The sequence below is a fragment of the Bolinopsis microptera genome, chromosome 1 (assembly GCF_026151205.1).
Source record: "Bolinopsis microptera isolate Bmic1 chromosome 1, MBARI_Bmic_1.0, whole genome shotgun sequence".
Classification (NCBI taxonomy): Eukaryota; Metazoa; Ctenophora; class Tentaculata; order Lobata; family Bolinopsidae; genus Bolinopsis; species Bolinopsis microptera.
Genome location: NC_087072.1, coordinates 19,641,172 through 19,658,868, shown reverse-complemented (window position 1 = coordinate 19,658,868; position 17,697 = coordinate 19,641,172). Strand labels below are relative to the sequence as shown.

Sequence of the window (17,697 nt, the reverse complement as noted above, 5' to 3'; positions counted from 1 at the left end):
TAATGATCAAACTGTTGTCCATTGATCCATTTGATCGCTCTTTTCTGGATTGCCTCAAACTTCGACATGTGTGTCGATCGCTGAGGACACCATATAACTGAGCAATGTTCAAAGATTGATCTTACAATGGTAAGGTAGAAAGCCCTCTTTTGGCGTTTATCCATGGTAAAATGACAGGTTCTCTTTAAGAGCCCAAGCTTCGAGCTTGCTTTAGATATCAATTGATCACAATGTGCACCCCACAGAAACCTGTTGTTCATTATTACACCAAGATCTGTATGGGATGCCACATAATCAATTATGACTTCATTAAGATTATACCAATAAATATTAAAAGGAAGATTGTCTAATACATTTCTTTGCAGAGTTACAGATAACACCTTACACTTTGAAGGGTGAAAAGTCATTTTGTTATCGATTGACCAGGCAAACAACCTGTCTATATCTCCTTGAAGAATATAGTGGTCTTCAAAGCATTCGATGACCCTCCAAATTTTGGTGTCATCTGCATACAATGCTACATTTGTATCCTCCGAAACACACGAGAACATGTCGTTGATGAATAGAACAAACAGAAGTGGTCCCAGAATAGATCCCTGGGGCACTCCTGATTGCACGGGAAGCATGCTTGAGACAGCTCCGCCTACAACAACCTGCTGTCGTCTGTCTTGTAAATACGACTTTAAAAATCTAAGCATCAGACCATCAATACCATATAAATTTTTTAGCTTGCGAAGGATTAAGTCATGTGAGACACTGTCAAATGCCTTAGCAAAATCAAAATAAACAATGTCGGATCTTGACTTATTGTTCAGGGCCAGTGCAAGGTTGTCTGTGAATGGGACCATCTGGGTAGTGCAAGACTTCCCATTCACAAAACCGTGTTGTCTACAGTCGATTAACCCTTCACAAGCTGCGAGCAACTCTTTCGAAATACAACGTTCAAAAACTTTCATAACTAAGCATGTCAGTGAGATGGGTCTGTAATTTTCAACAGATCCTTTTTCACCCTTCTTGTGTACCGGGACAACAGAAGCAAGCTTCCATTCCTCCGGCACACATCCAGTCACAAAAGAGCTGTTGAAAATCATGGTTAGAGGCTTTGCAAGAGTGCTCGCACAATTTTTTAACACAGTGCCATGGATACCATCTGGACCTGCGGCTTTACCCGGTTTAACCCCTTTCAAAATTAACAAAACATCCAACACGTGAAATCTCAAATCCATAAAATTGTTACTGGAGCTCATGTCGATGTCAATGTCATATGAGCTACTTGAGGAGAATTGTTGATAGAAGTATTCATTGAATAAGCTAGCCTGTTCAACTGGTGTGTTCCTAAAACGATCACCGTATCGGACCGTTTCAGGTATCCTAGTCGACTTAGACTTTGATTTCACGTGTGTCCAAAACTTTTTGGAAATAAGGGCAGAATCAGAATCATCTTCGACACTGAGTCTCATCTTTTCGTTCATTATGCGTTTAAAATCTTTGCGGTACTGACGGAACTTTTCAAGATCAGACTCATTGCCAGATTCATTAGCCTTTTCTCTCCATTTCTCTTTATCTCTCAGAACCCTATCACAATCAGAGTCATACCAAGGCGGCTGAAACTCACACTTAACATTTTTCTTTGGGATATATTCATTGCAGAGTTTAATCAGAACATCTTTGAAAAGAGGCCAGGAAATGTGTGGATCATGAGACCCAGCCACATTATCCCAATTGACCCGCCTCAGAGCAAAGTTCAAGCCGTCCCAATTGGCTTTGGTATAGTTATATACTTTGCGTTTAGGAGACTTTCTGCGGCTGACATTGAAGTTTATCCCAAAGTTGATACCAAAGTGGTCAGATAAGCACGCCTCATTATGATCCAGTATTTTTAAATTGGTAATAATATTAGGGACATTTGTGAACAGTAAATCAAGCACATTCCCTGCTTTATGTGTAGGTTCATTAATTAGTTGAGTGTGTCCTAGGTCACCAGTAAGGAAATCCAGGAAGCCATTTTGCAGTTCACAGAATGTCTCACCAGCAGGCCAAGAAACACAGTTCAAATTCATATCTCCTATTAAAACATGCTTGTCAATCTTCTTTTAAGGCAAGAGTTCTAAAATAATTAGAAAATTCCACGTAATTGTCGTCGCTTAAAGTCCCCACTCTATAAAAAGTCGAAATACACAACTTTCTACCAGTTGGAAGCTTTAAGACAACAGACAATAACTCAGCTTGAGCTTTCACTACAGCTATCCTAGTACTAGTAACATCTAGATCAAATCTATGAGCTATTAAGACTCCACCCCCGTTTTTTCTAAACCTCTTAGGTCGTTCAGGATCCCATGGATGAGTTTTGAGGGACCTGTCCAGCCTAAAGATTTTATAACCAGAAGGTAAAATCTCACTATCCAATATTGACTTTTTCAGCCAAGTCTCATTTAAAATAATAATGATATTATCTTTCAAGAGAACTGTAAAAGGTATAAAGTATCGCAATTTTTTTCGTTTTGGCATAATATATTTTGATCTCCCCTGATGCAAAAGTTACTCTTTAAAATAATTCCAGAGCATGAAAATATGATAATTTTGCTCAATTGGCCAAGTTAGTTCTTAATATGTTTAAATACTTGTATTTTGATTATTTTTTAAATTTCAAAATTCAAATAAACTTTACATCAATGTATTACAGTTACATTTAGAAAAGACCACAGTATCTCCTGTGAGGCAATACACTATTATAATTGGACAATACATTAAGCATTATATCCTCTTGATTTGAACTCATATATCATTTCCGGATTAATTTATTATCCTTTGTTGTTCATTTGCTGCTTATTGTATTTAATTGCCTTAATATGAATTTCAAGCAATTGCTTTGTTCTTCCCTTCATCTCAGTATGTCTTTTGAGGTAAACTAATGAATATTCGGCGAATAAGAATAGAGCAGATGCTTTGATTTACATGCTAAATTTCACCAAACGTTTCGGCACTCATTGATCTTCGACAAAGATAAAGCATATCATAGCTAATTATAGACATCGATCCTGTTAGAAGAAGAAGGTTTGATTATTTATCCTGTTCCCTGAGTCCCGTTGCTTACCTACTTAGTTCGAATAGTTACAGGGAGGGGGGGGGGGGGGGGGGGTGGGGGTGCAGTTGGAATGCCTTTATCACAGCATAATAGCATATACACGTGTTTGTTTTCATGCGATTATATGACTTTCCTAACGTAGCCCTATTTAAGAAAATAACAGTAAAAAGCTATAGACCTTAAATGGTCGAGGCGGAAGAGGTGCAGGAGAGGTGCACTGTACAGGAGAGGTGCACTGTGCAGGAGAGGTGCACTGTGCAGGAGAGGTGCACTTTGCAGGAGAGGTGCACTGTGCAGGAGAGGTGCACTGTGCAGGAGAGGTGCACTGTGCAGGAGAGGTGCACTGTGCAGGAGAGGTGCACTGTGCAGGAGAGGTGCACTGTGCAGGAGAGGTGCGCTGTGCAGCCCGTGCAGGAGAGGTGCACTGTGCAGAAGAGGTGCACTGTGCAGAAGAGGTGCACTGTGCAGGAGAGGTGCACTGTGCAGGAGAGGTGCACTGTGCAGGAGAGGTGCACTGTGCAGGAGAGGTGCACTGTGCAGGAGAGGTGCGCTGTGCAGCCCATACAGCATAGGTGCACTCTGCAGCAGATGTGCACTGTGCAGGAGAGGTGCACTGTGCAGGAGAGGTGCACTGTGCAGGAGAGGTGCACTGTGCAGGAGAGGTGCACTGTGCAGCAGATGTGCACTGTGCAGGAGATCACCTACTCCATGGCATCTAATACTATTACCACTACTGAACCCTATTTCCCTGATATTAGTAACACCCAACAATAGATAGGTATTTCAGCACCTTTAAAAGATATATTATATATAATAGTACATGGGCTTTATGAATATTTATCGACAAAGTACTGTATCTTACTTTAAATCCATTTATCTATTTATACTTCAAAGACTGAGATAGGCAAATCTTGAATATCGCTGCCTACTTCAAAGTCTAGTATTAACACATCAGCCTGAAATGAGAACCGAGTGTCAAAGTACATCAGCTGTTATACACCACACCCGACCTGAGCTGTGTAGTGTTGTTATACACCACACCCGACCTGTGTAGTGTTGTTATACACCACACCCGACCTGTGGAGTGTTGTTATACACCACACCCGACCTGTGGAGTGTTGTTATACACCACACCCGACCTGTGGAGTGTTGTTATACACCACACCCGACCTGTGTAGTGTTGTTTGAGAAATACACGATAATTTGAGGTCCAGGAGTGATGATATACTGCAATACAGCACTATTATATAATATGGGCCGGGGTGTTACGAAGCAGAGGAGTCGGGTACTTGTAGCAATGTAATCGATACACTTGCGACAGTAACTACTCCAGAGACTTATCAGAACACTTAGATTATTTTATGCTAATTTTTACTGTCTTATTTATGTAGATCAACTTATTGCCGTCTATTTTATGATTAAGTTTTATTAATTATCACTGCAACGTTTCTTATCACGATTTATTTGTTATTTAATTCGATTGAATTGCCTCCATGATAAGAGGAAATAGTTATTATCACCTTGCCAAGTACCAAGTTCTACCACTCTCGTAATAACCCAGGATTGTCAATAGTTCTGATGTTCATTTTACCTGAGATCTGACAACGAGTCTGACAAATATTTGCTGGAGAATCTTGTTAATTTCCTGATATAACTGTAAGAGTGATGGAAGTAAGATCCGTGTGAGGGAGAGGCCGTGTTAACGTGTATTCTAGTAAAATGTGCCGTCTCACCAGCAGCTCCAGCAGCACTGGTATAGTTAATAGTACTTACTATTACTTACTATACCAGCTACACGCTACCCACCCGATTAATTGGACAAAATTTACCCCTGTGTATTATGTAATAATTGTATCTCTATATTGTGTGATAGGAGGTTTGATGCGTGTGGTGGCGTGTTTCATTATCATATGATATATTATATATCCGTATTGCAATTGTTATGGTCGAAGCCTTTATTGTGTACATGTCGAGTTATATGGCTGACAGTTTGTTTGATTTGATAGTTTGGTTGCTCTCAGGCTGCTGCGGTCAATTCAACTTCTGTATTTAATAATGTGGTCGCTTCCTGTTTTAAGTGTACATCTTTTGTTTCTCTTCACAGAAAATTTCAACTTCTCTTTTATTATGTTCTGTGAGCATATTATGTTTGCACGTAATTCCAGTATCAAATTTCTTTCATTGTAGTCTAATTTCAACGTAGAAAGCCGTCAAACGCTTGTAATATATTCTGTGTTATGTCTGGTGGCGATGATATGTCCGAATTTTCAGGTGTATTGGGCTTGATACAAAAGTGACGTTCGCCTAATAGTTGAATGTTCAGAATTCTGTATGACCAAGTCCCGGTTCCGGGAAATATTTCGAGGTTTTAATCGAACGGCAATTGTCGTAACGACAGGTTCAAAGAATATTGTTAAAGTCCTGTATGCTAGATTATTAAGTTGTAGACCTTGAAAAGTTCTTAAGAGTAAAGTTAAAGAGTATTGTGTTATAGTACATTCATTCCCGTAGCTTGGTGCTTGTCGTGTTCACCTTTCCAGCAGGTACGACTTACTGTGTACTCACATCTTACAAGCTATTCGATGAAATATAACTTATTTATAGTCATTTGAACACTTGAACATGTGAATTGTGAAGTCTCACATCTCATTCAGGCATATAATCGGGTTCTAAACTCATTTATTCGCATTTTCGATATATTATCTGTACTATACCATTGTGTTCTAAACTGATTTATTATTCACAATTAATTTAGCTTAGTATTGGTGTGAAACTAACCAACTCCACAGCAAGTAATATTTAAACCTGCTAACTGGTGTCCTGTAAGTAGTTGCGTGTTGTGTGCTGGACATTTCGTGTTGTGTGCTGGACATTTCGTGTTGTGTGCTGGACATTTCGTGTTGTGTGCTGGACATTTCGTGTTTGATTTACTAATTGCGATCTCAAGAGAGAGTAGTCCGGTAGAATGGCCGGCAGTCTAACCGTTTCCTCGCTCTCTCATTTCTAGCCCGCAGCCACTTAGCTCCACTCTCGCGGGCTATTTATAATTAGGTGGGTTTGACCAATGTACATACTCTGCTCAAGTGCCTGGATTTCCGGTTCGACTTCACGTCACCTGTGCACTGTGGTAGTGTGAGCTATTCCTCTCTGCCAATGCCTGATTGTGTTAACGTTCGTTAAATTTTGTTGATTTCTCACTTGTATCACACGATTCATTGCAAATTTCGTCACCTGCCTGACCAGACGTCTTGTCCGATGCAAATCAAATAGTCGAGAAATTGTTGCACATTCCAGTTAGCTTAGTAACTTAAGTTTCTAAATTTCGTCAGCAGTTAAAGAAAGAGGCGATGTGAGATCTATCGTACAGACTATTCTAAAAATTCAGTTAATATGCAGCGCTTTCAGTTACACTTTAAACCAACAACAGAATTAAATTTCTCTGTCGTTTTACACATTCTTCAGGCACAAAATATGTATGGATTGCTAACTCACCCCTATCTGACACCGCAAATTAAGAAAAGTGCAGCGGTCTGTAGGGTTCTGAAAATCCGAAGAAAAGGCAAATTTAGAGCGTTTAACAGAACAGTGTTTAATAATGTAGAACTGGACTGTGTCAGTGTACCGGTGAGCTGACTTGTTCTCTTGTTGGCCGGAATGTGCCTGTATGTCTTTAACGTTATCTGGGCAAACACTACACTCTAGTACCTCCATCTCTGCGCTAGTACCTCGTTCTCTCTGTACTAGTAGTTAGTACCTTGTTTGCACTGGTGTTAACGGAACTAACCCAGGAGTGGAAGGGAACTGTACCCCACTAGTAGTAAGTACACCTTGTGCACCTTCAGCAGATAAATTCCACTGGTACGTGGCGACACGTGCCGATATTGCTCCATTAACTTTCCTCAGAATACTGCACTGCACTATGCTGTACATCTGATATATTCGATTTTCTTTGTGCGTTCTACTACCGTACATTCAAATTTTCGATTTTCAAGGGTTGCCTGCTTTTACTGTCAAGACGCAGTGTTTTGGAACATATTGTATCTGAAGCATTAGCCTTGGTCAACAGTAGACACACTGTACCTGTTGCAAACTTATTATATATTGTGTTTAAAATTGCTACCTTTTGTTTCTGGAGAAAAATTTTCCTTTTAACGCTTGTCACGTGTCATTTTAACTCATATCTGCATATTCCTGAGTCTGCATATTATTACGTGGCCCTTATTATAAGCGGTAGGCACTGCAAGTACTTATCCTATGCTGTTCCGTAAAATCAGCATGCATCTTTGTGTAGAAGATCATTAAGCTTAAATTAAATTTCATGACATTCTATAGCCTTTAAAGTATCGATAAAACGCTCATACTTATTAAATTACATTTATGCAGATTATATCATTAAATTTAGCGAAAAAATATCAAGTCTATAAGTAATCACGAACAACAATCTCGTATTTGATTGCGTTGTCTTGAGTTGTTACTCGAGCTATGTTCATGGAAACTTCTAATTTTGTTAATATTTGAAGATATCCTCAAGGCTCAAATAGGTTTGAATCCTTTTATTAATCTTGAGGTTGACCCTCATTTCGTAATCAATCTTACGGGGGACTATTAAACAAATACTTAAGTAAATTCGTACCAGCTGTTTATTTACTTCACTGATTTGATTGATGATGGTTTAGGTAACCTATCTAGTTTCTAACGGGGTTATTATCTCACTTTTGGAGATGTGACACGGTTTACAATTATATCAATCCCGGAAATCACCAATTAGTGACGTATAATTAGTGATGTGATCCATCAGTAGAATTTAACTGACCTAGAAATGGGCTAGATACAGGGCCAGGGTAGAGTTCACATGTCAACTCTGTAGTCTGTATTATCATAGCTTTATATTATAGTACTTTTGATTTAAATTAGCAAGTCAATACACATTTTTTTCGTAGGATAATTAATCAAATTTATTGAATACTGTTACATACTGAATATATAATACTGAATACTGAATACTGAATACATCAATTATAGTTTACTAAATATCGTGCCCAGACATTGAGGCTACAATAAAAATACTCGATCTTGCTAGAGTATGTTGAGTAGAAAGAACAGATATCGTGGAGTTGGGTATGGCAAGTCCTTCGCCTCTTAGCGGGTGTCTTACCAACACTCAACCTGTCGATATGAAAGTCAGTAATGACCTATTGTCTGAGAGGGTGTCTGAGAGGGTGATATGACACTTCGTAGGAACAGAGTGCTTGGTGCACCGCCAGGCAGACTTGAGGGCTGAATCTTTGTCCTTCTTCCGGGAGTAGATGTATCCATCAAAGTCGAGTAGCTGTTGACATCCTGTCCGACCACAGATGCATTTGGAGAAGGTAGGCATGTTGATAGAATGCGATACTTTTGTCCATCATCTTCCAGTATTTATAGCTAAGAACACTTGATCGGCTCACTCCCCTTGCATGCCTTTGGCACGTACGTCTCACATCCCTAGATACGAGAACCCCCCTCCATCATCGTCTTTTTGAAAAGAGTAAATTTGTAACACATAGTTGTCTGTGTCATGATCAAAGTGTTTCGAAAAATGAGCTATTTCTCTCGTTTTAACTTGGAATCCTCAGCTTTAAATCTTTCTAAACAGCTCAGGTTTCAGAATTCAGATAGATCATTTCAGGAACAGCCTTTTAAGATAAGTTCAGATTATTTCTTTGCAGTGGCTCATTTCGAACATAATACGTGACTACTTCTCGTTTATATTTTAAATTTTTCTCTTATCAGATTTCGATAACTCGGTAATCTGCCGATGCACATCTGGGGCACACCTGGCCTCGGGCACACCTGGGGCACAAACTCGGGCACACCTCGGGCACACCTCGGGCACACCTGGGGCACAACGCACACCTCGGGCACACCTCGGGCAGAACCACCTGGGGCACACCTCGGGCACATCTCGGGAACATCTCGGGCAAAATTCGGGCATGGTAATTGGGGAACCTGCCAGTTCTCACTACACAGATCAGAATAAGGTCCCTGGCCGACAACCCTTCTGGTTTTACAGTTTACACATATATAACTGTTTACAATGACGACGGTGCCAGCACGTGATCTGTCATACATCAAGGCATCAGAGTCGTCAGTCCTATACACGGTCGATGATGATATCCCGCAATATTGGTATTAATGGCTCTTACAGTTGCACTGGGCTGTCACTTTTATTTGATGAGTTGCTTGTTGGGTTTATAAACTGTATGTCACGGGAATTGTATTGGGTGGCCGTCCATCATCCTCACGGTGTCAGGAACTTGTGCTAGTTGTAAAATGCTATAGTTTGTGTGAGCCTCAGTGGACTCATGTACGGTAGGCAGAACGGCTCCTATAGTCTGCACTCATGTTTATGAAAATCTCTGCGGATTTAATCCGACAAATAAAATTGGGTTGATGTCGGGGGTTCTTATTGAATATAATTGCAGTGGTTGAATATTAACTCCAACGGCATACAATTACCTCTAATGCTGGAGAATAGTTATAAAATTTACAGCACATGCCCTACCAGTGCTCCTAAAACGACCAGTTAAATTTAAAACGACCATTTAAAACGACCAGTTAAACGAGGAATTGGAACCACCACCACGTACTTCCAGGACTACTTATTCTAAAGGCACAGAGAGTGGAGACTGTTCTACATACAGATATTTACGTCCGTAGGCATTACTAATCTGCTATTATGTGATTGACATTAGAGTTTAGTGCATTATAATTGTTTGGAGATAATATATGCTCCAGTTGTCGATGTCCATGGAATATGGTTGAAAACTCTGAGCTTCCTGAGAACTCTGAGCTTGCTGCAGCCTTTTAATTTTTTAACTCATTTATCTCTGGAAGTTTAATTTCCATTAACCTGTTTAGTATTTAGTTCAGTATTTACGGAATACAGCGCAGTTTTTGATAGTTGTTGTATTAAATGTGGTAGACACGTTTTCCTGGTACGGGTGACGAAGTGATTTCAATGATAGCAATACCAGTCTAAGTGAGTTCTAACTGTTGACAAGTAATTTGGTATTCTGGTGTCTAGACTTCGGACACCTTCTCAATACTTCACTCTAAAGTTTTATTGTTGAGTTTTACGCGCTCGTTTTTTACTCTTATCTTTACAGAAACACTGTGTAAGACCCGGGAGATACCATACGATGTCCATTGTCAACTCTAAACAATCTTAACAAGCCACTTCTTTACCTTGTCTGCCAGAATGTTCTTAAAATAATTACACTACCTCAAATATTGATTTATTTCATACCGGTCTGCTGCTACAACTTGGTATCTGCAGCTGACAGCTCACTGCTAGTACTATATTTTGCTACATAGAAAAGTCTAGACATTGAGTCACGTCTTTTGTCCTATCGGCTACCTAACATTAGCTCTTTCCATGGCGTATTACGAAACTGCAGTATTACTCTTTGGGCGTGCCCTTTCTCTTTCAACAGAATATACATCTTACATGTTGCTATTATGCCTAGTGTGTTTGTTTACAACGTAAACCTCGATTTTCTCCTGACACTTTGATCTGATATACACAGTTTATGTGTTACTTCATATTATATCGCTGATTTTCCAACACTCACAGTGTTAGTCTCTAGATTGAAGGGGAATGCACCAGATGGCGCCTGAATTGCACCTCTGCAGCCATCAATTCATTCCTGTCCTCTCATTTATCATTGCTCCGTTAACATGACCACGAAACAATGTCAATTGTCAATCATTATATCCTTATTAGTCGCTGTAGTAAACACGATACCCCTCTCTGTACAGTGTACCCTGTCTAATGCATTCATGGGTACTTGTTTTGGGAACCCTATACCATGTACTATACACTGTGTAACCATTCTACATAACTTTAATAGGTAATAGTTCCAGGTACTATGTATGTAAATCATATTGATACCGTTTATTGGGACATTGTAGTTTAAACTATTATTCTTTTAAAATTCTAATACCATGTGAGTTAGCTAGTTTCCAGTCTTATTTGGTTCAAAACTCCAGACTAAATTACTATGTAGATCTGTTCACTAACCAATATGTACTGTGTAGCTATTTTACTATCTTTGGCTAATTTATCACGTGGGAATCTATCATATCCAATAAAACAGTCTAGAAAGATATTCTGCTCAAGTCTATTAACTGAATCCAGAAGTTTTATTGGTGATGTATAATTGCAGTAGCAGGATGTTTCATGATCTCTACTGGTCTCGCGTGTAGATCCTGCAAAGTTCTTAGTTGAAGGTTCCTTTCAGTTCGGGTCTTGTTTGGACCTATGTTGCCCCCGGTCGACTTTAGAATGAGGGCAGTCATTGAGGGTTAAACAAGCAGATAACATTGTGCACTGTTTAGCAAATCGGCGTTCTGTAGAAAGTTGTAGTGTTGTAGTGTTGCAGTGGTGACCAGGCTACAAATTTACTAACTATTTCCTTTTCACGAACCTATAACTTCTAGAAGTCTGAAGTTAGAATTGAGTTTCCTCCCGTAGTTCTAGTTTATTGAATGAATGTGTAGCGTGAACTAAAATTAGCATGAACTATTACAACTGCAGTAGCTCTAAAGAAGTGTAAAATTAGAACTATTCAGCTTGTGGTAGTTCAGCTCCGTTCGGAGAGAGTTTTTAATAGTCGGATATTAGAACACACAGTTGGTTTAAACGGCGTGGCTTTAATGATCAAACTACTTGTACTTCTCGGTGTACCTTATGACATAAACAGGCTTTATACCATAGCGGTGTTGAGCTACATGCACATTTTGGCAAATTAACTTTAAACTTTTAAACCTGGATCTGTCCACGCCCCACAGCTAGCTCTGCAGCTAATATATTATCCAGAATTTGGGATGCTTGTTAGGGATATTGTATTGCGTGACTCGACAGCTTGTTCCACAAGATATTGGGTTGTGTATGCATGTTTTTGTTTTACTTCTAATGGGAATATATGAAAAAAAATAATAATTCGTTTAGGCCTCAGGTGTGTAAATACCAAAACCCTGCTGTTCTTGTACGTGATGTACATTCTGACTTGAACATTTTTAGATCAAACGAATTTTTGTGAACGACTCTGTTAACAGTTCACGACTATTTCGGTCTCTGTTTCCATTTTTAAAGCTTTTGTCCCGTTGTCCGGCTTCCAAAACTTGCAAAGTAGAAAGAAATGTGACCACCTTCTGAAAGATGTTCGCATACTGCAAATTTATGATTTTTTATTAGATCAATTATTTGATTATATATAATTTATATGTATTTATCGTTGTCAACCGCAACACATAAGAAGCACCATTTTATATATATATATCTAAATTATTGAATAATCATTTGTGTTGCGAAATGTTATATAATCGAAATATAATTGAACTTGAACATGGGCGGGGTGGTGGGTAAACATTGCTTGGTCGTTACAGAGAGTTGGGTGGTTATCTGAGTTGGGTGGCTGTATCATGACACATTTGAGTCACCTCCTCCTTCGTGATTTGCTAGTCCATGACGTGACCGTGACTGTTAATATTAACAACTGTGTGATACTACTATATGCTTGCTAAGGTGTAACCTGCAAAACGTGACTTGCTTTACATTTAAAAAGCAACAAGGTGAAAATAGTAGAGCTGCTCACTGCCAGTATCTGTTATGCACATTGCACAAGCACACAGGCCAATTGTATATTTTCATGTTGTGCTGTTGTGATACACACGAGGGTCTCTTTTCTTCGCCCAATAAACACAATTGTGGCTGTACGGAACATGTTGAACTGTAAAAGAGCGAAGCAGCTAGGCACATCTCATGTTGAACTGTAAGAGAGCGAGGCATCTAGGCACATCTCATGTTGATTTTTGAACTGTAAGAGAGCGAGGCAGCTAGGCACATCTCATGTTGAACTGTAAGAGAGACAGGCAGCTAGGCACATCTCATGTTGAACTGTAAGAGAGCTAGGCAGCTAGGCACATCTCATGTTGAACTGTAAGAGAGCAGACAGCTAGGCACATCTCATGTTGATTTGTAAGAAAAACAGGCAGCTAGGCACATCTCATGTTGAACCTTTACGAAAGACAGGCAGCTAGGCACATCTCATGCTGAACTGTAAGAGAGCTAGGCAGCTAGGCACATCTCATGTTGAACTGTAAGAGAGCGAGGCAGCTAGGCACATCTCATGTTGAACTGTAAGAGAGACAGGCAGCTAGGCACATCTCATGTTGAACTGTAAGAGAGACAGGCAGCTAGGCAATCAGTAGGCATCTTCCTATTGCACAGCCTGTTTAGTTACCCTGTACCTTAATAATACATGAGATAGCTAATTATATGATATAATTATGTAATACGGTTCTAGCTTTGTCAATGATCGGCGGTACACTCTGTCCAGTGCCGGCACTGAAAGGTATGTTGTACACAACGACACAGCTATGCTTTTATAATCGGCATTTGGCAACCGTGGATTCTGACGTCACCTACACTTACGCTATTTTCAGGTGAGGGACCTGTACTGCTTTTCTGGGGCTTATAGTTATACATTTCGGGTTTACCGCAACAACCCGTTAACCTGTGAGCCACGTTTAATTTATGTGAGCCACGTTTTTTTACCAGAGCTGTTTCCTCATGGATTATAAAATCAATAGTTTTGCTTGCTTAGTGCTTAACAATGATTTGCTTGGTGGTTGATGAATTGTGGATTCAAATTTTTGATGCGTTTATTATGACTTTATTACACAGTAACACAATCTTATATGTTATTGCTTACCACCTCACAAAATACCGTCATGTACTTGGAAACATGTGCGGATAATTATTAAATCGTCATTGCTTTCGACCGTTATATTCTTGATAATTATATTATCTCCACTTTAATGAAGGTTTTATCGGATTCCAGAAATAATTTCCACACGATGCAGATATGAAATCATTTTCTTGATTTATAGAAAATACTTTATTAGAAAATAAACATTAAAATGTTCCAGATTAGTTTTAAATCCATTAGAATGAGCCATTCCGGCTTGCCAGAATAAAATTGTTATGATCAGGTTTATGTTTAAAATCGAGCATGTTAAAAATTCCAATCTTTATTTAAGAATTGGATTTAGCTTATCAATGATTTAATCGCGCCTCTGTTTGACTGTGCAATAAACTGCCTTCACTTTAACTGAGAGATAATTATCATTGCTTACCATGCAACAACAACACCGATTTATTTGTTATTTAAGAACTACATATTTGCTTTTGTACTTGAAATACCATAAAATCTAACCAATTATCTCTCTAGCTGTAGAGGTAGGGATGGGTAAACCGAATAGTAAGCTGAAGCCGGAGGTATTACAAGATCTATCATCTAACACTGAGTTCACAGAAGCCGAGTTACAGGTTAGTCTATATCACAGTCTACACATCAAACAGTGTGTAACCCGTATTGTGACGAGTCCAACCTCACTAAGTTGGTACAGAAAGACCCAGATTTACCGCGGAGTTAGGGGAAAGAAAACAGCCGCTGTAAATAGGGGGTTTACTGTACTTTACTCCAAGCATGTATGAATCCCCTTCAAACTCGCCCATCAAGCACAGTATTTCGTACATGTCGTTATATACGGTAGCTAGGTAGCTAATAGGTCGGTGTCCTAATTAACTATGTCCATGGTTGTGAGGTGTATTTAACTTGGATTATAATTGGTTACAGAACTTTCAGATTCAAACCAGACATTTCAAGAACCTTCTTTTACAAAATATCCTGTGTATTGTCTTACCATTGTCAATTGTTACTGTACACCAAAAAGTTAAAAAGCGCCATTCTGAAATTTGATAAGCTATATAAATGGCCCGAATGTAGATTTTATTTCATATTCACGGCGTCTATTGTAAAGCTGTAACTTTCTTAGCAACATAACAGCAAATACCCGGGAGATCTTTTACATAGCTATAGTGATGTCACAAGTACTCTTAAACACTCTAAAATTGCGTCCGTGGTCGTCACGGAAGATCATGGACGTTGTTGAAAATTGTATTTCATGTACACTGTACAGTAGAAGTACACGTTATTATATGCACTATAATTATAGCTGACCTTATGTCAATCTGAATAATATTTTAAAGATCTTATCAATCATTATATTGTAGCCTGCTGTATTTAATTGCAAGCAATGTGCTCAGCTAAAGTCTACATTATTCGTGGTATGATGCTATTCTTAGAGTTACATTATATGTGAATTAGACAACTGATGTCAAGCAAGGTATAATTGTGTATCTTTAAATAATACTACTTGGTGTCATTTGTTCCAGTACATGACAGTAAAGGTATCTTGACACGTACACATAATTCTAGGAAAATTCCGCGAATAACTCTGCCATATTTTGGATTCTGTCTGGATCCTAGATTAAATAATATACCATGGATTTAAAGTATTAGGATAACTTCCTAATCATAAAATAGAAGAGCTGCAATAACGAGTATCTAGATAGTTGTGGTCACTGGCCTGTGTCCTATTCTAGCAATATGCCTACATAATATGTAGCTTATCGTCGGCTCGCTTACATAACAGTTACAGCGGCTATTATCTCTGGTCAGTTGTCACTGACCTTGAGACCTTGCACCGAGTGTGATTCATTTTCCCGTGCCGCTGAGATGAAATATGGATGTGATCTCATTATACTAGGGCTTCATTCCCTGGGGATTCCTCTTCATTCTAGAAATTATACATGTTTCTTGATTGAATTGCATTAGTGCAAGTTGAAGCTGAAAACTAGAGGGCAGTGTAGCGTACAGACTAATGAACTGCTATATTATATAATGTATAATGTATAAATATATAATTATACATTAACATAATCTAGAATAAATCTAACAATTTAAACTTGGCTTCTTCACCCTGGATCGGCGACACTTTGTTGCCAACCCGTTACTGCAAAGTGAATCTTTTATAGCAAATTTTATAATAAGTAAGGATCAAGCTGAAAATAAAAGCTTCTAAATGGTCCACTTAACGTAGAAGGTACAAAAAACGTGAACAAAAAGTTATCTTATTGTATCAAGTTTGGCAAAATTTGCTGGCAGACCTTAGGTCTTTATTTCAATTTTAGTTTGAAAGTTGAGACAAAAGATCGAAGGATTAAAGTAAAGAAGCTTGGTTTATCGTACCTTTTTAATATGTTTGCACTGAGAATATCACAGTTGTCAGTTAGTTACGTAAGCTGAGAATTTTGGTATTCGGCTAAAGACCTAGGGTATTATAGCCACTCATTATTATTTAAATCTTAATCCTAAATATCTGTTTATAAAACTATAGCAATCAATATAATCATAAAAATGGTACCTACACCTGCACCATTTTTATAGTCACCCGATTATTATTAATATGTATTTAAATGATCTCAAGAAACCATTTCCATAGAATAAAATATTATGATAGCAACGACCAACGTATTTAAATAACTATTAGAGACCAGTCATTTTTAAGTATCGGAATAATATTAATGCGATGTGTACCCCTCCTACGTCATAAAATATCTTTTTGCAGTAGTGCATCGCGTCGAACAGATCATTTAATGCATTTTTTCGCTAAAAGTAGATAAATTTATAAGTGATAATTCCAAAATGGACACACTAACCTTCTCAGTCACTGCAGAGTGCAGACGAGCACTACTTTTTGCTAATACTGCACTCAAATAGTGGGAGGACCTATATTGGATCAATTTGTTAGATGGATAACCAGAGATGCTAGTTGCGTAGTTTGATATAAATAGTAGGGTGGGGTAGGACCTGACAAAAGATTAATCAACCTGATGACTGATCATATCATTAAGATTATATCCACTAGAGGACCTGCTATCTAGCACAGTTATCAAGATTAGATACGCGCAATTTCCGACGGATAGGATCTCGTGGGGGTTGATTATATATCCAGGACAGTTGTTGCGTTATTTATAAGTTTGATTATAATTTGCCGTGTAGAGCAAACATTTCACTTGAGCAGCTTGTTGAGCAGCCTCAGACTCGACATATGGATATCAAGAGGGTATTTTTCCGTAGTTAGGGGGTTACAATTTACATTTTACTCATTGAATTTGTGATTTCCCAGCCACCCTTCTCCTGGGAACCGAGAAATAGTACTCAAAGCAAGATTCCCCCCTAGTAGTAAAGAAATTTGTAATCTGTAAAAGGAAACTTTCACTACATTTGTCTTATTTATAATCCACTGATAACGTTTCTACCTCAGGAGTGGTACAGGGGATTCTTGAAGGATTGCCCGACCGGTAAACTTAGTGTGGAGGAATTTAAAAAGATATACGGTAATTTCTTCCCTTACGGAGACGCAAGCAAGTTCGCGGAGCATGTCTTCAGGACCTTCGATGCCAACGGAGACAATTCAATAGATTTTAGAGGTAAGAACGGTTGAGATCCCCCGGGATATTTTATTTTTTAGCTTGGTACTTTTCCTCATAGCTTCCTGTGTCCGAGTGGGGTGGAAACATTTTTGCCAGAAAATTGCTTGTGCATGTTGATGTACCTGCCAGTAGAAAGCGAAGGATGCGTTTAATATATAGCATCTGTATTACTATTAATTATAAAAATTTACAACCCAAAATGCATACCTCCTATTTTCGCTATGAT

At 38.7% G+C, this 17,697-nt stretch overlaps 1 protein-coding gene across 1 annotated transcript in view; it reads left to right on the top strand.

Annotated features, from left to right (window-relative positions):
* LOC134824072 (neurocalcin homolog) overlaps nucleotides 1-17,697 on the top strand; it is an 85,536-nt gene that overhangs the window by 50,183 nt on the left and 17,656 nt on the right. Inside the window, exons 2-3 of the mRNA XM_063835778.1 lie at nucleotides 14,362-14,459; nucleotides 17,303-17,468. Coding sequence (XP_063691848.1) covers nucleotides 14,376-14,459; nucleotides 17,303-17,468 — 250 coding nt within the window. The 5' untranslated portion in view covers nucleotides 14,362-14,375. The remainder of the gene's footprint in view (nucleotides 1-14,361; nucleotides 14,460-17,302; nucleotides 17,469-17,697) is intronic.